Source organism: Aythya fuligula, chromosome 1, assembly GCF_009819795.1.
Source record: "Aythya fuligula isolate bAytFul2 chromosome 1, bAytFul2.pri, whole genome shotgun sequence".
NCBI classification, from domain to species: Eukaryota; Metazoa; Chordata; class Aves; order Anseriformes; family Anatidae; genus Aythya; species Aythya fuligula.
The window spans coordinates 54,195,077-54,218,224 of record NC_045559.1 but is presented as its reverse complement, the minus strand read 5'-3'; the positions used below and the strand labels follow the sequence as shown (position 1 = coordinate 54,218,224).

Here is a 23,148-nt window from a genome sequence, read left to right as displayed (position 1 = left end):
AGTCCTTGCACGCAGGGAGCCCACGAACCACTTATCAGCAATGGCCACATGGTGGAAAAAGATCGCATAACGGCGGCGGAGACGGAAACATTTATGGTTAGTTCCCCTTCGCAAAGGGACACGCGGAGTCACCCACGCCTGTACCAGCAAGGAGCAGCCCCTCGGATGGGCACCAGGCGTCCCGAGAAGTGATGGAGAAGTGCCTGTCCTCCTGCCTCTAGCTGGTACGTCCTAGGGGTAGACCCTGCGGGGTTTTAGCAGCGGGGTTGTGGGATTAAAGCCCAGCGCCCACCCGACACCCTGCCCGGAGGGGCTCGCCCACGCCTCCCACCTTTAGCATTGAAAGAAAACAGGCCCACGGAAATCTGAAAACACAGATGAAAAGGCTTTGCCTTCAAAGCCTTGCACCTGGCCAGGCTGGAGCATGGGGCTGGGGGAGGCACAAATATTTGCGGGGCTGACTGCATCGCCGAGGAGCGTGCGCTGCCTTCAGTCGCGAGCACACGAGTTTCTCGGGTAGCGAACGAGCTGGGCTGGGGCTCAGCTGTGGCTGGGCGGTGTTTTATCTCGCTTAACCCATCGGAATTCATTTGCATGCAGAGGTTTGGATTTTAGACCATTTAAGGTTAACTCATTGCAGTATGGTAATCGGCTTCTTCCCCAAGGAGCAGCCGCCGGGGCTTAGGGAGCGCGAAGAGCAGAAGTTGCTCTGCGAGTGTGGGGCGAGAGGTTTCTGCCACCTTCGTGGTTGGGCTCGCTGCACCCCCGGGATGTCCCTGCAGAGAGCTCAGCTCCCTTCCCGGCCCCAAACATTGTGCCCAGAGCTCGATCCCTCTCTCCCTAGCAGGGGAGGGGCAGGAGGCGAGCGCACAGGGCACGCTCTGCGTTCTCGCCCTCTTCCCGCTTGCTGGAGAGCTCATCCGAGTCGCTCTGCTGAGAGATCCTCCTCGCTGCCAGGTTTGGTTGGACTTGGCCGGTGGATTCAAACCGTATTGTGGGCGGCTGATAGACAGGCAGATAGACAACGTGATCGTGAGAGCTTCGTTTCTGTACGAAATCGGGCTAAAAATGACTCCTCATCCCGAGGGAGCTTGTCCAGCATGTCTCAGTCTGAAGTATGCAAAGCAGAGAGAAAACACTACAGAGGCAGCAATGGTTAGGTTGCTAATTCAAGACCCACAGTCAAATTTCTCCCCTACCACAGACTCTCCGATTGGCCTCCAGCAAATCATATAATTTTTCTAATCCTCAGTTCCTTTTATGTAAAACAGAGCCAAAGGTTTGGGGTTTTTACCTTTTGGAGATGGTACGATGGCTACATAAATTAAAAATGTTGAGGCACTTGGATGCTACATCTAAGCTACAGCCTCGGTCTGCTGCTGCCATCAAAGCACCTAAGATCATTAAAATAAAAAAATAAATAAATAAAATAAAAAATATGACTTCTGCAGTCTGGGTCCACAACCCCAGACCCACGTGGGTTTGGAAAGATGCCGCTGGTGGTGGTGTTTCAGCCCACGCTGCACCACTTCTGCCTCACTCTGGTCCAGGGTAAGAGTAGCAAACCCTTGTCTTTCCCCACACCAAGGTTGAAAGGCGTGGATAAAATCCCCACTGCCACAAATCCATGTAAGGGAGGTGCAGATGCCCCGGGGAGGCGGAGGGACCTGGCTGTGCAGTGAGGAGTGCTCGGTGTGGCAAACACTGTTTGTCACAGGACAGGGGAGCTGTGGTATTGCAGCTGCCTCTCTGCGCAGGGATGCTATTCTGGCTCCCATTTGTGGTCTGATGTTCCTGAATATTTGCAGTGGCTGGGTTAACCCTTTAGCTTTCTTTCTGTTTAACATGGAAAAAGTAGTGGCTGTCTTCAAACTGCTCAGGGAATAATACCTGAAGCAAGGGATAACAAAGGAGGTCCGAAATTGCAATGCTTTCTTCCCATCAGTGTCAACCTCCCCCTCTGTGATGGGCGTTTGCTGGCTGGGGGAGAGGAATCGGAGATTGCTGCCCATCCCTAACGGGATTTGTGCTCCCCGAGCTGAAATCACCCACGCAAGCAAGGCTAACACCATCACTTGCCAGCCCTCCCCCCCAAAAATGCTGTCATGGACCCGATGCAAATGGAATCGTGGCTGCCAAATTCCCCTGGGGCTGCGGGAGCTGAGGGCTCCCTCCAAGCCCAGCTTTCTGCTGTCCTGGAGAGCATCCTCCCAATGATGAGAGACCTCATCCCAGTCCCAGAGATGGGGATGTTGTTGTCTTAGAGGTGTCTTCCCATCAACATCATGGAGGTGGAGCCTTTCAGGGTCCTCAAGGACTGGCATTGGTGTTCTGCCCCCAAATTATCGCTCTCATATGGCGAGAACTTCACTTGTTGTACCATTGTCTTCCCCCTCTGTCCTCACTCCTGTCCCCCAGTACTTCTGCAATGCTCCTGAGGCACTTTTGAAGCCAGGTCACCTCCGGGTGCCTGCAGCCCTCCTTCCAGCTGAGATTGGGGAGGGGAAAATCCCCTTCGCTTCTGCAATCTCTTTGTGCCAGCTCCGAGACCATCTCAACCTTGGCCTTAAAATTAGGATGGCCACTTCTCGGTGCTGGCTGGGGAAGATGGTGAGGACAGGCAGAAGATGGGGCCGTGGGGCCTCTTCTTCCTCAGAAATCTCTTGCAGATCCCCATCGGGATCCACCGGGAGCCGCTTCCAGCCACCAGGCAGCCCAGCTCGCCCATCTGATAACCGGCAGGTTGGAGAGGCGTTGGCACCGCCGCTTTGTTTTTGAGGCTCTGTTTTTCTAAATTTCCAGCAACTCGCGAGGAAGGGTGTTCTCTGGCGCTGCTTCCTTTTGCCCTTTCGTTAGCTCCCGGTCGCAAGGGGCGAGGTCCCACGCTCGCCTTTCGGCGGCTTCGCAGCCGTCTCGCCCGGCCGGGTTTGTTTTGGTTCTCCTTGCCTTTGTTTCCCTTTCCACCACGGATCGGCCCGACGAGGAAGAAGGCAGAGAAAAAAAAAAAAAAAAGTTGAATTAAGACAAGGCAGCTTTTTTTTCTTTTATTTTTTTTTGCCTTTTTTTTTTTTTGCGGTTCGGGTGCAGGCGCAGGCTCTATTTCTGGCACCGCTGCAAACTTCCTGCACGTCGCCGGGCAAAGCAGCAGCTCGCACATCCCCACTTCTCCTTGCCTCCTGCATTAAAAATGAAAAGAATAAATAAGAATGAGAAAAATAATAAAAACAACAACAACGAGGAGCGCTCCTGCCCTCCGCTCGCACCGGGAGGGATGCTGCCGCACCGCCGGCTTGGGCACGGGGGGGGGGGGGACCGGCCTGAGGGGCTGCCCCACATCTCGGTGCGGGTCGGGGAAGCCCCCCCGGGGGTGAAAGCCCCCCCTGGGGGTCTCCTTTGTGCGGGGAAGGAGGTGGGGGGCGGCGTGGCCGCTGCCCCGGGGGAGGGGAGCGGGGGGCGGTGGCAGCCCGGGGGGGGCGGTCGGGCGCGCCGGGGGAGGAGACAGGCGGGGAGGGCGGCACAAAAGGGGCTGCTGCAGCCCGGCTCGGCTCGGCATCCCCGGCCCCAGCCGTTCCCCACGGTCGGAGGGGAGGAGGAGAAGGAGGAGGAGGTGGTGCCGGGCCGCTCCGCTCCGTTCCCTCCGAGGAGGAGGAGGAGGAAGGCGGCGGCGGGGGGCTCCGAGCCATGCCGGGGGGCGGCGGAGGGGCCGGGGGCGAGCGGCAGCCTCGCCCCGCCGGGGGCCCGGCGGGCACCGCCGCTGCGCCGGCCGGGGGTGAGTGAGCGAGGGGCTGGGGGATGAGGGAGGGAGGGAAGGGGAAAAAAAGGAGAGAAGGGGGTCGGGGGGCGAGCACCCTCCCCGCTGAAGTTGCCCCCGGGGCTGCGGGACCCCCCCCCCAGCTTTCCCCGCAGCCGCCACCTGCGAGTTGGGGCTGCGGCGTCATCCCCTGCGGGCAGCGCCGAGCTTCCCCCCCCCCCCCCCCCCCCCGCGCCGCTTTTCCTTCTCCTTATTTATTTATACGATCGCGTGTTTTTTATTTATTTATTTTTGCTTTTTTTTTTTTTTTTTTTTTTATCCCCTCCCTCCCCATAATCCCAGCATCCCCCGCTAGGGAGCAGCGGCGGCGGTGGGGAGGAGGGAGGCGATGCCGCCGGGCCCCCCCCCCCCCCTGCCCTGCCCGCAGCTGCCGGGGATGGAGGCAGCCTCCGGCCGGGGCACCCGCAGCCCAGGCCCGGCCTGCTTGGCTTGGGGGGGGTCACACACACAGGCTGGGGCTTTGTGCCAAGCCTGCAGCAAGCGAGGAGTAACAGGAGTGCGTGCGTGGGAGGGAAAACACCCAGACAAATGCAGCGTGCGGGCAGCATCCAGCGGCCCTGCTCCATCTCCACATCTCCCCCCCCCGCTCCGTCTCTGCCCCAGACCCACTGCGAGCCCCCCAGGATGAGAGCTGGCTGCGAAAGGATGCAGGCACCCAATTCCTCGGGTTGGATTATTTGTGGGCTGGGAAGAGCTGCGTGTCCCCGCTGGAGTGGCACGGGCTGGCGCAGCTCCGTCCTTGCGAGAGTTTCGCTCCCTGGGCGAGCGTGACAAGGGTGATGGGAAACACGGCAGCTGCTGCGGCTCGGGACTTGCTCAGACAGCTCCGTGAGGGAGGGAGCGGGATGGAGAGAGGCACCTCTCCGTGCCTCATCCTGGGGTTTTCCTCCGGGGGTTTCCACAGGCTGTGTTTCCATGAGCTTCGCCGGGGAGCCCTGCTCCTTCGCAGCATCGAAGCTGGGGTCTTGCGCTTCTGCTCCACACCAGGACAGTGCTCGGGCCACGAGAGAAGCCCGCACAGGCAGCTCGGTGTGGGTGCCGAGCACCTCCCCTCCCAGAGAATGGCCCTCCAGTTAACGCCAAATCCCTCCCCGTGAGTGGGAAGTTCAAGCCCGTGAAAACACTCCGTGGCACGGCTGCTAACAAGTACGACTTGAGTCACCAGGAACCCCCCCCAGCCCTGTGCAAACTGAATTTCAAATTCCCACCTACTCTTGTTCCTGCTTGTCCCATCCCAGCAGGATGTGAGTCAGCGGGCACTTTTCGGGGCCCCCTGCTGAAAGAGCAGCTACCCTGACCTGTAGGTCCCACCCTCAGAAGTGGTGTTCAAGTCCAGCTGGAGCCCGTGACTCGTTAGCCACTTCCAAGTCCTGGTTGCTGCCAGCTCCTCCAAGAAGAGCTGAAATCACACAGGACCTACCGTTGCTTGACCCTTGGACTGCAAAGAGCTGTCCTGGAGGGGATGGAAAACCAAGGGGCTTCCCACCCTCCAGCACACCTCTGGTTTCCAAAGCTCCCTGAGCACAGCCATAGCACCTGCGCTGTATTTTCAGCCTCAGTAGTAGTGCTGGGAACATCATCCGAGTGAGAAGCAGTCCCGTGAGCTATTCCTGGGGAGCCTATAGCGATATAAAGCAGGCTTTGAACGAAAGCCATCGCGAGCTGCCCAACAGGAGCGAAGCTGGGAGTCCGCCACCGTGTTGTCATCAAAGTCCCTCCTAGATTTATGGCCCTTCTACGCCCTCAGGTGATTTTGCAGCAGTGGTAAGCAATCCACTGCGAGGTATAACATTCCCTCCCCGTGAGGACTCTCAGTTGTACCTGCATGGCTTGTTTATTAATGCTTTGGATACAGCAATTATATCCTTAGGAGAGGGGAGGGGTTTGGATTTGCTGCAGGTGCGCTTTCTTGCCTCGCTCCAAGTGCAGTTGCCCAGCTGCTGCCTCACCTGCCTGCACACCTTGGCTCTGAGGTGCCCAGAGCGTGAGGAGCTTGAACCAGATGGGGTTTGGGGGCTGAGCCACGGTGTCCCTCTGTCCTTCCCCTCAAATGTCGGTAAGGTTGGGGAAAGAATGAGCTGGCTGTGTGGCACGCAAGGATCGTCTCAGTGAGGTGGTGAAGGAGAGAAGGTGGAAAATAGTGGGTGTATTTGCACTTCAGGAGATGGCCACGACTGCGATCATCTATCGAGAGCACTCGTGCCCAACAGGGGATGGGAATAGCTGGTCTGGGGGCTGCTGCGCTGTTGCAGCGGCCGCTGTCGCTGGCGAGCTCTCTTGGGGAGCGTCCGTGTGAAGTTTGTGTGCGTGCGCGCTTCCCGTGCTCCTGGTGTTTATCCTTCCCCTCCCGTTCCCACGCACAAGTGGTTACATACGGCAGGGACTTCGTGGCCTGCCAGATGGCTGTCACATGCCTATTGCATGTCTTCGAGGGCCGCTTGCGTGACGGGCTTGGGTGGGTGTTCGCTAGGTGCATGCGGGAACGCACACGAGCCCTGCCGGGTGCGCTTACAGGAGAGCGCTCGCCCTTTCATAGGGTTTATGGCTGCAATAAATTTGGCATGTATAAGCAGCCACTGGGTGCAGGAGTTGGGAGTTGGTCGGGACAGCAGGTTTGGGTGTTATTGTGCATGTTCAGTGCATGAAGGACACCTTAGCTCAGACAAGTTCCCTCCCTTGCTTTGTCCTGTCAGCGATCAGAGATAAGCTCTCTCTCCTGGCGGGGTTGATAGCTGAGTTTTCAGTGTGTTGTGTCTGAGCCTCCTCCTGTTTAAAGAGCAGCATCTTTAAGGTGCACCTGCTATCAAAAAATTGATTTTATTTATTATTTTTTTTCCCCCCTCGTGCACTGGATTGTAAATGTGGAGGAAGGAAGCACGGGAATTTGGTGATGGATGGATGGGGCGAGCCGGGCCAGCCTTCATTTCTAAAGGCTGCTTAGGTTTTAGGTGGGGTTACTTGCTCTAAAATGAGCCCTTTGTACATTGTTGGAATCCGTGACCCAATCAGTGGGACGTAGCCGGAGGAGGTGGTGCTAACGAAGGCTGGTACAGCTGACAATAACTCCGGCAGAGGGGGCGGCGGGGGGGCACTGGCTGGCACAAGAGGCCTCTTCACATCGTTAGGTCAATGTGAGGTGCTCGGAAGGGCTGGTTTGAGTTCTCAGCCCTGACTGGAGAGGTAAGAGTGTGTGGCTGGTTGGCACCACCTGCTTTTCCCCACTGTCACCCGTCAGTCATGCGACAAAGCCAGGCCATGCTGCATTTATCCTGATGACAGGATGGCATCTTGTGGTACTCCACCAAACCTTAACAGCGGGGAATGAAAGGGGAAGGTGTGCACAGTGCAGTGCAGGGGGACGCGGGGTGCATCCTAGAAATGCCGAGTGTTTCCACCCTGGATGCTCCTGGGGAGATGGTGGCACATCTGCAGCGCACGTGTGGGCCGTGCTGTCAGGTCAGTGCTGCAGGCTGGCCGTGAGGAGCCTGAGCCTGGGTTGTGGGCGGTTCTGGGTCAGGTTTTGGGGTGCTTGGACAGTTTGGGAAGCGTGCTGCAGGAGCAGTGCTAGTAGCAGCCTACACTGCCGCTCTGACATGCAGCAAGAGCACCCCATGCCTGTATCCCTCTGAAATGGACTCTGGCTGCAGCCCTCAGGAAGACAGAAGCGCAATTTCTTCACCTTCCTTTTCTGATCTTTGTCCTCCCTGCAGTGCAAGCCCTTTACTTTCCCCAAGCTGCCCCTGAGCACAACAGGTACCTCCAAATGCCTGGATCGGGGTGGATATATTTTTGTGCTCAGAAACTTGCCTGGTGTAGAGCTGACCGGTGAAAGGGAGTGCAGCTCTGAGCTCTCACCAGGCGGGCTGCAGGAAGAAAAAGCACGAAGGGATCTGGCTGCCTTACAAAAAAACAAGGGCTTGTTCTTGAGCCGTGATTTAGGAAGTGATTATTCTCGGCTTGAGGATAGCAACAGTCACCTGAGCTGCTTGCTGTGGGGGCCTCAGCCTTTCATACCAAGATAACACCCCCCTGCAGTTGAATAGGCAGCTTGATGAGCTCGGTTAACATTTCCTGTTTCCCCAGCTAAGGGAGTGCCCGGGCCACTGTCTAAATAGGCTTTTTGCAAAAAATCCTCCCTGGCTGTGGTGTCTGAGCAAACTGAGCTCTGCCAGAAGTCTCTAAAGCAACATCTGCAAGCAGTGGGAGAGGTGGATGTGACCCTGCAGAGAGGGGGAGAGGCAGTGGGGGCAGCTCCTCTTGCTGATGAGCCGGTGCATTGCCTTTTATTTAAAAAGGTTTCCTTCCAAGAGCCTCGAAGCAACCTGTTAAGCTTCTCTTAATTAAGCAAGCCCGTTAGCTGGAGGTAGAAAAGCATCGCTCCCGTTTCCCAACCAGGGAAACTGAGGCAAGGAGCAAGGCTGGGACGTGCCCAGAGCAGCACAGGCAGGGGCTGAGCATGACAGTGATGACCCAAGTGTGGCACTTCTTGTCCTCGCTTTGCTGCCGGCCATCTCAGAAATCCTGAGAGATACCCGTGGGCTGGGTGCGGGTCCTGAGGGGTTATTGCTAGCTTGTAGTCGCTGTTTGCACCCTGCTGTCCTCATCACAGCTATCGCCTCCTTGATCTGCTGCCTAATCTACAATCCCAGCACCCTGCCATTTTTCCTTGGTGTGCAAATCCTTGCGGATTGGGCCAGGGTCAGTGAGCGTAATCAGACTTTGTCATCCCTGTGAGGATTTGGGCTCGTATTTGTCCTGGGGTGTTGCCTTGTGTGTGTTTTGCATGCTAGCAAAGCCTCAGCAAGCGGGTTGGAAGCACGTTGAGAGACCTGATGCAAATGAAACCCACCGCATAACGTCTTGGGCAACTGTGAAACCTGTGATCTAAGCGCAGGTATCTGCCGCGCTGACTTTATCTGCGTTAGGATCCCCTGTTTCGACATTCAGATACTGGAACCGCGCTGAGAGCAAGCGCGACAGCGTGGCAAACAGGCAGGGAAGGGAGTCTCTGTCTCCTAGATGCTGAGCCCTTTAAGAGAGAAGGGGAAGGTAAGCCGGAGCCCTGAGATTTTAAGCGGGTTGTGCTGAGGCTGAAGAGAGGGCTATGGCAGCGCTTTCAGTTCCTCCTCTGCCAGAAGGAAGGCTTCTAGCTGGGCGCCAGGGAGAAGGAGGAGGACAGAGGCCCGTGCAGACCGAGCGTGTTGGGCACGGATGCATCTCGGAGCCTGCGGGAGCTGGAAGAGGTAGGGGCTTTGGAAGGGCTCGCCCGCGGAGGGGCTGGAGGTGGATGGTGCTGCGTACCAAGGGGTCCTGAGCTCATGGGGCTGGCTGCGTGGGGTAAATCAGGAGAGCGGTGACCAGCACGCGGTTATCAATGACCCCACTGCTGAGGGGAAACCTCAGCAGCCCCAATTTTTTTTTTTTTTTTTTAGGGAGGCAGCGTCTCCCTCAGGCAAAAAGAGCGGGGCAGATGAGCGGGGAGGGGATTCCATCTTTCAGCTCAGCCTTCCCCGTGCGTTATTTGTGCTAGCAAAACTGTTTCCTCCTTGCTGCCTCCGGAGCATGTTCGGTTCCCTTTTCACCTGCCACGGCAGCCCCTCTCTCCTCTCTGCCTTACGTGCAAGCAAGTGGCACCGCGCAGCCTGCCCTGGAGGGGCCACGAGCTGCTGCTTTTCCCCCGGCGCCGTGCGAGGTCTCTGGAGAAGAGGTGGCTCAAAGGAATTGCTGTTTTCCCCCTCGGTGCAGTGTCCCCAGATACCTCCTGTCGTGCTGTTTGGCGCAGGCCTGGCCTTAAGCGAGCGGCCGTCGCGTTCTGGTAGATGTGCTGCTGGCACGGAGCCTCGGTGGCCTTGAAATCCCTGTGCAGCAGCAACTTTTGGAGCAAGGGTTGACCACACCTGCGTTCAGCCTGGCCAGGGGGGACGACGGGATTGCTTCTGCATAATTTAGTAGTCTCTTGAATTATTTATAGTGCAGTTGGGCTCTGGAACAGAGCCTTCTTGCTTCCCGTGAGCGCTGGGGGGGGGCAGGGAAGGGGAGTTTGTCAGGCATCCAGGTTCGCACACTTTGCGATGAGGAAGTGCTGTGGGTTTCCTTTCTGCCCGTGTTTGCCTGCCTTTGTGCAGCTGAACCGCCTTGTAGATGTTTCTGCTGAAAACAACAGAAAAAAAAAAATGCAGTTTTGGTTTCTGTGCCCTTCAGGTGTGGGGTTCTGCTGAGCATCTCTGTGGCTTGGGCTTCCTGAGTTCAGAGTGCTGCCTCTGCAGCAAGGAGGTGATGTCAAGCTGGAGACGGCGAATCTAGTGGATTTGGTCCTTGATTTGGTCCCTGACTCAATAACAGGGCTGTGCCATGGATCTAGGGCAGGGATCATCAGCACTGCTCTCTGAAATATTCAGAGGCTCGAGAGCTTTTAGTTTTTGAAGGCCCGTGTTGTCCTGCCAAAGTGTTTTTTTTTTTTTTTTTTAAGCTTTGGCATGACACGGCACATCGGATTTTACAAGAGAACATCAGGACCCGTGGACTTGAAAGACAAGGTGATCGAGCAGCAGCCTGTACAAACAGCCCAGCTGAAATTCCCATCATTTCTCAGTTACTAAACCCCAAAGAGCAACCAGTTGAGGGCAGAGGGGGATTGGGGTGGCCTTTTTTCTTTTTTTTACAGGCTCTTGCAGTGGAGGAGCATCACGAAGATGAATTGCTACACGTACTGCATGCGCTTCATCCCCGTTGGCCCTCTGCCTTGTGGTGGCAGGTTGCTGTGCTGTGCAGATGGGATAATCCTGCTCCTGCTTAGGTGGTCCTGGTGCCTGGGACACGGCTGTGGGCTGCTCTGCATTGCGTGTCCTTTCTTCACCACTGACTCTCACGGGGGTTTATACGCTAGCTTTTAGTGCCTTCCTCTTCTCCTTCACTTCTGGCCTGGCCGGGCAGCTGATTTTGTCAGAAGCAGAGTTCAAGATAAATGTTTGTGTTATTGAAGACCTGAAAGGGGAGGGAAAGGGAAAGGAACTTGGCCTGTAATCAAGAGGTGGTGGCAGTAAACCGCACGCTCTGTCCTTCCGTTGAGCAGAAATGCTTGGCTTCCCTGTTTTTGTCCACATGCTGTCGGTTTGTGGCTTCTACATTTGGGAGAAGCTGGACATGTAATCACCAGAGGTCCCTCAGCCAAGCTGTGCTCTCCTACCTGACCGTGGCCTGCAACAAACCCCTTTCTTTCGTTACATGGCTTTGCCTCCTGTCGGGGAAGCTGGCAGCTGGCTAAATGCAAAAATTCCTCCTAGTCTTTCCCCGAGAAGTAAGGTGATGTTAGGGAAGAGTGGGAAGAGAAGCGGTATCGAGGTCTGTGTGATGCCCAGGGTGACCTGTGCTCAGTCCTGGACGCTCAGCTTAATCTGGAGATCAGGGTAGTGCTTTGCCTAGTGAAAGGGGATGTTTGCACAGAAGAAGTAAACATATTGTTGAGACCCAGGCCTGCTGCAGTGCCTGTAAACGAGATCCAGCCATCTGCGGGAGGCAGAAGAGAGATTTATGTGACCCCGAGCTAAGTGCATTAGGAGGCTTTTGATTTCATTCTGGGAAACTGCCCCTTTTCGTGGTGCCATATGCCTGCTACCGACACAGAGCCGCTACCGGAGATTTGATTCGCGTGGGTTTAATCCGAGGGGCTGCGATGCTGCAATCAGGAGGATTACACGAGCAGGGGGCTGTGTCTGCACAACCGGAGCCCGGGGTGCTCTGTGGAGCCCCGTGCCCTCTGCCTGCTCCAGAGGTGGGTGCCTGGGTTGGTTCGCTTCTGCCTTGGGGGAAGGCGTTGAAGAGCTCCCCGCCTATCGGCGCTTTCCTTCCGAAAATAATAACCAAGTGAAGCGGCAGCGGGGGATCCAGGCGGCACTGTGTCGAGGTCTTGCCTAAGTCTTGAAAGAGGAAATGAAGAACAAAGGCAGAAGAGACAAATAAATAAGGGTCTGTTCTTGGTCCAAGAAAAATTCCCAGGGGTGGGTGTAACGTTCTCGGGAAGATGCAATGCTCCCAGGGCTGGGGCTGGGTTTTGTGAAATAAAATGAAAGGGGAAAGAAAGGGGGGGGATCAGGGGTGGGAAGGGGAGAGAGAGACACCTTAGGGAAACCTCTCAGCATGGAGCCAGGTTTCTCTGGCTGTTCCCGGTGAAGAGGGGTTAATGCTTTTTGCATGGGGTTGGCTGGTCACCAGGCATTCAGAGAAGAGGGGGACCCGGGGGCTGCCAAGCAGGACCCCTGTGGCCTGAAAGAAGGGGAGGAGGGGAAGGAGGAGTCTGGGAATGCTCTTCCAAACAGTAATAGATGGGCTACTGTGGGAAAATGAGCGCACTGCCAAACCCCAAGTGGTTGGTGATGGATGGGGGAGGAAAGAGGGCGGGGATGGAGGGCCAGCTCTTCGCTGTGGCCGCCAGGATCTCGCTGCTGCTTCATGGCCTCTCTTTATTTATTGTCTTTCTGGGGTTTAATTATTCCCCTCCTCGACCGAACTTGGAGAGCTTTTATCCCGGGGATGCACAAACAACTGCCACCCATTCCAAAATAGCTGGAGGCAACGTGGTTTCTGTCTGGGTCTGTGTGCTTTGCCCGTCGCTGTGGCATCAAGTGCTTCTTGCTTCATTCCTTCCTTAGCTGCCTCTCTCCAGCCTGCAGGAGATCAAAATCGCCCTGCTTTTGTCTGCTCAACCTGCACCTCCCAGTTCCTCGGGCTGTCACCCAGTCCCCGGGAGCTCTCCTGCTTTTCTTTGCTCGCTTGCATGGTCTGGTGCCCGTCTGCTGTGTGCCCTCATCCTCAGCTCCGAGTTTAATCTTGGCTGCTCATTTTGGTGCTGTTCTCAGGATTCTTGACTTGTATCCCACTTGCTTGACATATGTGGACTGCCTGCCAGGGTCTGCTTTGAAAGCAGTTGTCTGCTGCTTCTTCCAGATCCCTCTTTGAGATGTTCTTCTTTCCTGATGCTGCCAGGAGAAGTTATCAAGCTCACGGCAGTTGAATGGGAGCCTCAGTGGAGGCTTGGTTAGATGAACCATGCTTAAAAATTGTCCCAATTCTCTAAGCATCTGAGGATGTAAGTATATGAGGATGTGACTATGAGAGTTTTGGTGAGAAGTGAACTGCTGAAAGCATTTAGGAAGTTTCTGCTGGTCAACTGCTTGTTCCCATCCCTAGGCACTTCTCGAAATTTATTTACTTTTAACTGAGATTGGCTGCTGATTTGGGCTTACAGTGCAAACTTTGACATGATTGTACTGACATCGGAATGGTAGTGAGCTGTGATGGTGGTGAGTGAGGGAAGAGAACCTATGAAGCCACGGCCTGTGTTTCCACATGCATCACTTGGTCTGTGAAAGCATGATTTTCCTTTATCCTCTGATGAAATGTTTGTGTCCTGCCCCGCTCTGCAAGACACTGAAACTAGCTGGGAGTTCTTGTATAGTTCTTTGATTAATCCTGTGGCCTGTTTGAGGACATAAGCTGCATTTGTGTAGTCTCATCCCAGTTTCCTTTTGGATTCCTTGTCTCATGATGGAGCATTCCTTCCTTCTAAGACAAGTCAAAAAGCAACAGAACCAGCAAGCTCTGCTTTGCATTGCTATAACCACTGCACACTTGAAGCAGCAGTGCTGTGTCTGGCTGGGTTTCCCACCTTTGGAGGGTTTGTGTGTACATACAGAGTGCAGTGAGCAACCCCTCAGATCACCCTTTGGGTCTCAGGACATCAGTCTTGGGACCCAGAGGTGATGCAATCTCCAGAGCCATTGCAGTGCTCTTCAGGGAACTGGGTATTTTGAGGAGGCAGTAAGCAGGGCTGAGGAAGAGTCCTTCCAGGATATCAGGTGTAAGTGAAGGAGAGAAGAGGGTAGAAGCGCTATTTTTCCTTTAGTGGATAGTCCTTAGCCTAGTGGTGCTAAGGAATTAAGATTGTGGCTTCTGAGAGCATCTGAAGGATCTGGATGTACCAAGGCATCTCGAACCATGGGAATTACTATGGTGGGACTGGCCTTGGATGGGGAGAGAAGATTAGTTACAAGGGAGCCTGGTACAGCTGAAGGACACTAAGAAGAATATTTGTTAGATTCCAGTGGAGTTAGAAATCCAGCTTGAAGTTTCCTTTAGCATGCAGTGCTATACCCTTGTGATGTCCAAGTACTTGGATAAAATTAAATTGTGTCTCATAGGCCCTTCTTGGATTTCAGTAGAGTTTTCTAGTCTTCTCTGAGCAGATCTTCTTTTAAACCGGGGGCTGGAGAATTCTATAATTATGCTGCTATTAGTATTATGGTAGTTACAGTAAGAACAATCTGTTCAAGTGGAGGGATTTATAATGGACTCTGAAGGTGTTCAGATGTTGGTTTATTCTGGTGACTTCTGGAAGATCAGTCTTGAGACAGAACACCATCAACAAAGATCACTTCATTGCCAGGTCCCATCTCTATACTGAAGGTTAAGAGCCGTGTACCTATCTTGCTGTGGTTGGGGATGTGGCATCTAAGATAACAAAGTCGTAGTGTCTTGGCCAGCTCTTCAGCGGACTTTTTGAGAACGGTCAAAACACTGAAAGCTCCTGGAAGGTGTGGAATCCAAAGGTATCATGCCTCTAGGAGGTGAAGAGGTGGGCGGCCATGGTACTTTAAATAAGTAAATAAAAGGCAAAAAAGCTGAGGCATCTCCACTGCATCCGTCTTAGTTTCAGTATTTAGCAGACCATAGCTTTTGGCTTGTAGCCTTTCAGTTTCCTACAGAAGTGCATAGGAAAGGAGACACCTTTTTTTCCTCTTTGAGCACAGATGATGCTGGTCAGCTGAGGCATTGCTAGGCTTTGGACACAAACCTGGTGCTTGGAGTTGACATGATGTATGCCATGTGTCCCCCTTCAGTGGGAAGGGGAAGGCAATGCTTTGGTTTCTCAGTTGTGCTCTGGCCAGTTGTGCATGGCCTTGTGTAGATTCACCCTTTAGTTGTTTATTTCTTCATCCAGCTTTCTTCCTGGCTTGATGACACCTGTTGGTGAGCAGATGGCATCTCTGGAAGCCAACTAGATGCTATGGCCATACCTGGTTGAGAGCAGTCACCTTATGTCTCCCCTTGCCTCCTTGTTGAAAGGGAGAGAAGATGCTTAAGACAGAGCCTGGTTCTCCCTTTGCCTGACCTTACTTGAAGGGTAATTGTACTGGATGTCTTGCTCCAGCTGATTGTGCTGGCAGTGAGTCAGTGGCACCTTGTGGTCGATTGCCTCAAAGCTGCAAAGGAAATGCATAGCATGAAGTATTGCTGTTTTGCATTGGTGCTGCAGGCAGTAACTCTTAATGAAGGTGGTAGAAAAAATAATACGTTCCCTTCCTGAACCTTCCTGAAATTTGGATGGAAGTGGATGCGGACCTGCCTGTGTTCTAACCACCTTGTACTGTGACCCTCCCAGAACTTCTTGGTAACATCCTCATAGCCCACAGTCTCTGAAAATCCTTCACGTGAGAGAAATGCTGAGCACTACCGATGTTCTGGTACATCCTGCTTCTCTCCACTTTCCCTGCTGTTCAGCTTTGTAGGATAACTTTCTCTTCTTATCCTTAAGCACAGTCAAGTTCTGCTGTCCTTGAGCTAATTACATTTAATTTGTAAACAAATAGTAGTTTAAATATTTTTCTTACTTTTGTGGGTGTTTGCAGATCAAAAGTAATTAGAGATTCTGGTGTGTTTTGAGATACTGTGACCTTGATGTATGATTTGATCCCTGCACCCCATGAATGGAAGGTAGACCTGTCATAAAAAAAAAAGTGAAGTATCTGTTTATGTTTGTCTGTAGCTAGAGCAGAGAGACAGTTTGGCCCTCAGTGTGAGGCGGAGGATGGAGATCATGCTGGATTTTATTCTGCCGTGTGGTAGTGATCCTGATTTGAATCATTGCATTGTGCTGAAGTGTCTGAGTGATGGGCAAATATGACACTGAGTTGGGTCTTAAGGGATAACTCCAGGCAGAGGAGATGGGCATTTCTGTACTGGGGAGTGGGAACTAAAAGCTTCTGTTGTGGCTTGTCCTCATAAGCATCTTTTTCCCCTGTCACTACAGGAGAGGTCCAGAGAGTCTTGAGTCCTGTGCCCTAGCATGCCAGAGGCTGGGGTGTTGTGCATCCAGCGGCCTGTTGCATGGCCTCTTGCCAGTGTCCTCCAGAAGAGAACATTAAGATGGGTGGCTTGCCAGCTCTTAGCTGTGCATATCTTTCTCTCCTGCTCCTTGAAATCAGGATATGATTTCAGGATGGTATAAATTAACAGGTCGCTTGATATAATGGCAAAGTAAAACTGTAACAGGTGCCTGGGAATAACTCATGCACTACTCTGAGCTATCTTCTTTGAAAGCCGTTCCCCTGCATGGCAGAGACATATCTTCTTCAAGCAAGGAAATATCAAGGGTGGTCCCTTACAAAAAGAAGCTTTTGGCTTCTCTTGCTGAGGCTGAACATTGCTGAAGTTGTTTATAATTGTATGTTCCCTAAAGAGCTTTGTCTTAAAGGAGCTGACTGTCCATGCTCCTCCTGACTTTTTCTTCTACTTAAACATAAAACCAGCAGGGGGGAAAAAAAAAGCTTTAAACCTGACAGCAACTTGATCTCTCTCCCTGAGATCAACTTTACTCTTTTTCTCTCCTCATTCAAAATTGTCATAGGGGAAATCTCTTCTTGCTGTTTTCTGTGTTCCTGGTAACTGATGGCTGCTTTGTGACAGAGCAGCTGGGGTTTCTTATGACAAGCTGAGATGTCTCCCTGACTGGTACCTCCTTTCTCATTTCAGCCACATATAAATGTTCTGGATGGGGAAGGTGGGTAATAACATTTTCCTCCCCTGCTGGCCTTTGTCTCCAATTAGCCACCACTCAAAGACACATCTTTCACTGCAGTGCTGATCAGAGGACATGGGAAGGGATACGTGACTGATTTTTAGCATCTCAGCCCACCCAAGGGTGGATGAGCTCTCTCTCCACTCCCTGTTAGAGGAATCCCTGGCATGTGAGAATGGAGTGGGTCCCAGGGAAGGGAAGGGGTCTTGAAGAGGACGCAGCTTCCTTGCTTCCCTCCTTTTAGGAGGGGGATAGGAAGCGGGTTCATGTTCCCCCTCCCTAACAAAGGCAACTGAGCAGTGCAAATTGCCTCCTGGGAAATGTCGGCAGCAAAACAGCAGAGGGTACTGCAGGGCCAGCTTGCTTTGGCAGAGCTGCAGGGGAGGGCTGTGCACACCAGCCTGGCTCTCCCAGACGCAGGCTGCAGTAGCAGGGAGGCAACGCAGCCGAGCACGGGCTGAGTTTTGCTCGTGGGTGAAGAGCTGCAGAGCCGTGAGCTGAGCCTGACAGATAGTGATGTATGCAAATGTCAAGTGAGGAAAACATGCTTTACTTCCTAAAAACGTGCATCCTGCTATGTTGACATGGCACACGGGATCCCAGAAAGTGAAGCAGTTTGTTAAATGCCAGGAGTTAGAACCTCTGTCTGGGATTTCCTGTGGCATGCGGAGCATCGCAGCCATCTGGGAAGAAGATGGAGACCTGCCGTGTGTGATTCCTTCAGTATTCATCCTCTGTGCTGGTCCAGCCCAGAGGATGCTGGCTGCCGTGCATTTGTGTGTCCCTTAGGAGCTGGAGTGAAGCCAGCACTAGCTGGCAGCCACTGGGATTGCCTTAAGGGAGCAGGCCAGCTCTTCTTGCCTGAGCCTCAGCAACCTGATGTCTTGAGGTAATGCCTCAGAGCAAGCACAGGACACCCCATCGGACAGAACTGCACTAGTGTACCAGCAAGGGGTGTCTTCTCCTAGCAGCCTCTGCTCCCTTAGTCTTTTCAGCTTCTTCCCCACACCTCAGGACAGCAAAACTGGTGACGTGCAAGGAAGAGGTGCTGGATACACCTTGACTCTGTGAGTGATCTCACTGCTCCAGAAAGACATTAACTGAGCCTTAAAAATAAAAGTACCCTGGGCACAATTAGATTCTCTCGGGGGTGTCTACAGCCTCATTTCACCCCCATTCCCTGCAGTGAGCACAAGACTATCCTTTACAGCTTTGAACAAGGGAACAGCCAGGCCCTCCATGGCAGGGCCACCACAGAGGTGGCCGCCCAAGAGCTGGGCTGTGGTGGGTGCGGGAGGTGGTGAGGGTTTGCCCAGTGGGACCCCGTGAGGAGAGGCACCATTTCCTCCTCCTGCCCCAGGCCTGACAAGATGGCTTCCTGGGGGGCACCAAGCCAGGATCCTACCCTTGACACACCCTGTGCTGTGTCGAAATCTATCAGAAGCCATGACAAACATTAAGAAATAGTGAAGCTGTAAGTTTTGTGCTGGCTTCAGGCTTGCAGTCCCCCTTTTCACGCTGAAACAACCCCGTTAACATGGGTGTCCTCGTGCCGCTGCCGAAGCACAGGGGGCAGCGCCAGTGAATGGCCTTTCCTCACAAAAAAAAAAAAAAAGCAACTGTGAAGTATCTAGAAATGCTTGCTGCTGAGCTGAAAGGCATCAATATGGACAACCCCTCTATCAAAGTCCATGCTGGAGCCCTCGGTTGGGAGCCCAGATACGTTTTCCTTTGGGCAGTTGCCATCTGCCTAATTTATGGCTTTTCACTTCAGCATTAAATTCTCCCCAGGTTAATCAGTAAACGCGCCTTGCCGTATTTCACTCGCTCCCCTCGCGTGCAGCAGGAGCAGGCCAGGCACTGCTCCCCACCATTCCCACCCAGGACGCACGTGGGCTGTGGGGAGTCCCAGAGGGGACAAGGGGAGCGCCCTGGCTTAGGGCCAGGTGCTTGGTCTGCCTCTGGGTGCCACGTGGGGTTGATAGGCGATGGCACGGAGAGTGGCATGCACGTCGTGCAGACCTTTGGCCTGGGAAAGGAGGTGCTGAGGCATACGTGTGGGCGCAGGACTGTGGTGGGGATCTGCTGTAGAGGATCACGTCACATTGAGGAAGAACTGGTGGGTTTCTTGGGTGTGGAGGGAGCTCTGCCTGCCTCTACGTGGGGAGTTTTGTGTTTTTGAGGGGAGAGGCAGCCTCTGCTTCACGTAGGGCATTTAGGTCACCTTGTTCCCCTGCCTGTCTTCGTCCCAGCCTTCCCTAAACAGCAGAATGCAAATGCCTTTCCTTGATCTCCGTGGTGAAGTATTGACTGAGGTTGTGTTTTTTTCTTTCTTTCGTCATTTTTCTGGATTGTGGTATTCAGTCATTTTTCTGCCTGACAGCAGCTCCATGCTCCTGGCATGGGCTGGAGGAAGGGAGGTGGTGGAGGGAGAGGATGAAGGTTGTATTTCTTGTTGTTCAAAGGGCTGAGCACCACTGGCTTCTTGCTGGCTTGACATGGATCAATCATGATGGCACTGCATTACCAGCAGAGACAGCGAGGTGGTTTTTTTATAGCCTCCTTGATCCAGATGCAGAAAACCTCACCATCTGGTCCAAAGAAAATTAAAAGCAAAGGGAGACATCTGGAGACGTAGTGGACTTGAGAAAGAGGGGAGGAGAGTAAAAGCAATAATCTTTTTTCTTTTTTTTTTTTTTTTTCTTCCACTCTCTGTTCCCTATATGGACTCAGCTAGCATTTCCTAGGAACAAGGATTTTTTAGGGTGTGTGTTGTGAGCAAACACTGGAGAGATCTGGGGAGCGTAGGTGTTTTCCTGGTCTTGGCAGCCTGGCTAATGATCTTAGTCCCTTAAGACTGCCTCTCCTATGCTGGTTGAGTTTCAACTGCGTTGCCCTCTACTCCCTCTCATCCCCCCTGCTCTCTGCTCTCTCTTTATCTTCCCCTGACCTCCTGGTGATCCAAGGCCTGAGGAGGCCTGTGTTTGTTTCTGTCAATGGATGGGGACAAATCAGCCAAGTGTGGTGAGTTCGCTAGATTGTGAATTCTTGTTTTTCTGGATTTCCTGTCTCTCTACCCCACCAGCAGCACCTTTCCTGTCTTTATGAGATTATAAGACTGTAGCTGATCTAGAAGAGGCTTGGCTTGGCATAACCTAGCCAAGGCAACAGGCCCGCTGAAGTTGGCAGAGGGTGGGGGGAGATGTTTTGGATTCAAGTCTTGAAAAATGCATGCGGAATTTGGACTTTCTGGCATCCCCAACCTGTCTTCCTACCAACGATAAACTTTTTGCACCCCGGTAACTACTGACCATGACTTTCCTGTTCGTGGCTTTTCCACAGGATGAAGATGAGACGCCATAAGCTCTTTCTGACTCTCTGCATGGCTGGTCTCTGCCTCATCTCCTTCTTGCACTTCCTGAAGGCCCTTTCCTATGTCACCTTCCCCCGGGACCTGGCTTCACTTAGTCCCAACCTTGTCTCCAGCTTCTTCTGGAACAATGCCCCCGTCACGCCGCAGGTTAGCCCTGAGCCGGGGGGTGCAGAGCTGCTCCGCACACCCCTGTACTCCCACTCGCCCTTGCTGCAGCCCCTGCCTCCCAGCAGAGCCAGCGAAGAGCTGCACAAAGCCAACTTTGTGCTGCCGGAAGACACGACGGAGTATTTCGTCCGCACCAAAGCCGGCGGCGTCTGCTTTAAACCAGGCACCAAGGTGTTGGAGAAGCCACCCACGGGAGGGCGGCCGGAGGAGCGAGCGGATGGCGCGGCCTCGGGGCGACCCGCTCGCAAGCCGCTAAGCTCCCAGACCAAGCGGCGCAAGTGGGTTGAGTGTATGTGCTTGCCGGGCTGGCACGGCCCCAGCTGCGGCGTTCCCACCGTAGTCCAGTACTCCAACCTGCCCACCAAGGACCGCCTGGTGCCGCGGGAGACCCCCCGGCGGGTCATCAACGCCATCAACATCAACCATGAGTTTGACCTGCTGGACGTCCGCTTCCACGAGCTGGGAGACGTGGTGGACGTCTTCGTGGTGTGCGAGTCGAACTTCACGGCCTACGGAGAGCCGCGGCCCCTCAAGTTCCGCGAGATGCTCCTCAACGGCTCCTACGACTACATCCGCCACAAGGTCCTCTACGTCTTCCTGGACCACTTCCCCGCCGGCGGCCGCCAGGACGGCTGGATCGCTGACGATTACCTGCGCACCTTTCTCACCCGGGACGGCGTCTCTCGCCTCCGCAACCTGCGCCCGGACGATGTCTTCATCATCGACGATGCCGATGAGATCCCGGCCCGCGACGGCGTCCTCTTCCTCAAGCTCTACGATGGCTGGACGGAGCCCTTTGCCTTTCACATGCGCAAGTCGCTCTACGGCTTCTTCTGGAAGCAACCAGGCACCTTGGAGGTGGTCTCAGGCTGCACTATGGGGATGCTGCAGGCTGTCTACGCTACTGACGGCATCCGTCTGCGGCGCCGCGAGTACTACACCATGCCTGGCTTTCGGCAGTATGAGAACAGTACAGGACACATCCTGGTGCAGTGGTCGCTGGGCAGCCCCCTCCACTTTGCTGGCTGGCACTGCTCCTGGTGTTTCACCCCAGAGGGGATCTACTTCAAACTGGTGTCAGCCCAGAATGGGGACTTCCCCCGCTGGGGGGACTACGAGGATAAAAGAGACCTCAATTATATCCGGGAGCTGATCCGGACTGGTGGGTGGTTTGATGGTACTACGCAGGAGTATCCCCCTGCTGACCCCAAGGAGCACATGTATGCTCCCAAGTATCTGCTCAAGAACTACCAGCGATTCCACTACTTGTTGGAGAACCCGTACCGAAAAGCGGAGGGGGCTGGGTGAGACCACTGGGACTCATGTGGGAAATCAGAACTTTTGCAACAAAGGGAAAGAGTCGGGTGTGTTTTGTCTGTTTCTTTTTTTTTTTTTTCAATTCCAGGTGGGGTGTGCCATTTCTCCATGGTCTCTGCTCTCCCTCCCTTCTCTTCTTCCCGGGGTAATGCCTGGGGACACACATTCCTCGGTCAGCTGAAGGGAGGCCTGGGCAGGAGGAGGGGAGAGGTGCAGGACCTAGCCTGGCGGTAGCATAAAGACTTCCCTGCGTCTTCTGGACCCTTCCTGCTGGCTGGGGATAATCTCTCTGCAGCCAGCTGGTGGGTTTTCCTATGGGGAAGGCTGGGAAGGTCTGCTGGGGAGAGAGGGCAGCTGTTCCCATCCATCCTCGTTCGTTGTGGATCGGAGCAAGCACAGATGTGAGTTTGGGCTACTCAGTGAGCGTGTGAGTCAGCAGGCACAGACTGATGTGAGTGGTCACGTGTGTAGATGTGTGTCACAGGCATTTTTCTGGATGAGTGAATGTGCAAAAGCATCTCAATATGCATTTATTTTTTTTATATACCTCTCTATTCAAAGTACTTGGGGGGAGGTAAAGGCTTCGCTTCCAAGGTGTTCTCCCCAGTACACAGCCTCCTCACACAAACTTAATGCATCTGTCCTGGGCTGTGTTTTGGCCTGATGCTTTACCAGTCCTGGAGCAAGCAGATGGGAAGCAGAGGAGAAAGCTGACCTTTTTTTTTTTTTTTTTTTTTTTTTTTAACTCCTTTTTCACCCCTGCCCACTCAGTGCTGCACTGGCTTGGCCCACAGGAGCTGAAGCATCTTCCCTGCTGTGTGTGCTTCTTTCAGGGTGGGGATAAGCTGCAGGGGGATTAAATCAGATGGTGGGAGTGTATGTTTACAAGTGCATGGTTTCCTATGTGCATGAGTGCTAACATGCATGGTTTTGGTATGCACGTGGGTGTTTGTTACCAGTATTGGGAGGGAAGGGGGCATAGGCTGGGCTTGGGTGTGTATGTTTTCAGGAAACGGTGAGATCCATAAGCTGTGATCTGTCTTGGCATGGATGACGTTTTGGGGAATGCATAGGAGAGGTTCAGGGAAAGCATCGTCTCCGCATAGCAGAGAGCGACACGCAGACCTGTGTGCCTCTTCAGCTGCCTCCGTAGCCTGTTGCAGGGCTGCTGTTTACACGTGCTGGCCATCCCTTCTTGCCATGGGGGAAAGGAGAGGGGAAGGGCAAAGCTGAGTCTGCGATGGGTGTCGTGGGGAAGCACAAAGCATGGGACCCACCTGCCTGCTCTTAAGGTGTGAGGGAACTCACAGAGAAAGGGGCCATGGGAAAACTCCCCTTGGGGCCAAAAACCTCTTCTGGGATGATCACGTAATCCAGAGAGCATGTGCAGCCCACGCTTGCAGGCTGGGGATGTAGGATGATGTTACTTGCAGCTGGTGGGCCGCTGTCCACACGGAGCTTGCCACCGAGGGCTCTGGCCTGTCGCTGTGTTGGATTTATTCAGCCCGTTGAGCAGGCAGGCTGGCGTTTCCACCCTTACCACCCTTCCTTAGCAGATGGCTTGACGTGGTGCCCAGAGCCTGCTCTGTGGTACGAAGAGGGTGAAAAACACGAACGTGCTCTGTT

The 23,148-nt window shown here is 53.8% G+C and overlaps 1 protein-coding gene across 4 annotated transcripts; it reads left to right on the top strand.

The window, feature by feature from the left end:
- The first annotated feature begins 182 nt into the window (after nucleotides 1-182).
- MGAT3 (beta-1,4-mannosyl-glycoprotein 4-beta-N-acetylglucosaminyltransferase) lies at nucleotides 183-21,572 on the top strand. Of its 4 annotated transcripts, none has more exons than XM_032202984.1 (2): nucleotides 183-224; nucleotides 20,007-21,572. In XM_032202984.1, exon 2 carries the CDS (start codon nucleotides 20,008-20,010, stop codon nucleotides 21,511-21,513), a length of 1,506 nt encoding a protein of 501 aa, XP_032058875.1. In that variant the 5' UTR covers nucleotides 183-224; nucleotide 20,007; the 3' UTR covers nucleotides 21,514-21,572. The 4 variants fall into 4 exon arrangements, with proteins under 4 accessions (XP_032058875.1, XP_032058859.1, XP_032058866.1 ...); XM_032202968.1 differs by lacking the exon at nucleotides 183-224 and adding an exon at nucleotides 3,692-3,769; XM_032202975.1 differs by lacking the exon at nucleotides 183-224 and adding an exon at nucleotides 8,675-8,860.
- Nucleotides 21,573-23,148: the final 1,576 nt, after the last annotated feature.

Coding starts and splice junctions, on each gene's coding strand:
- MGAT3 (XM_032202959.1), top strand. CDS start 9,023: ATGCATCTCGGAGCCTGCGGGAGCTGGAAGAG. Junction 9,055..20,006: donor GCCTGCGGGAGCTGGAAGAG/GTAGGGGCTTTG, acceptor GCTTTTCCACAG/GATGAAGATGAGACGCCATA.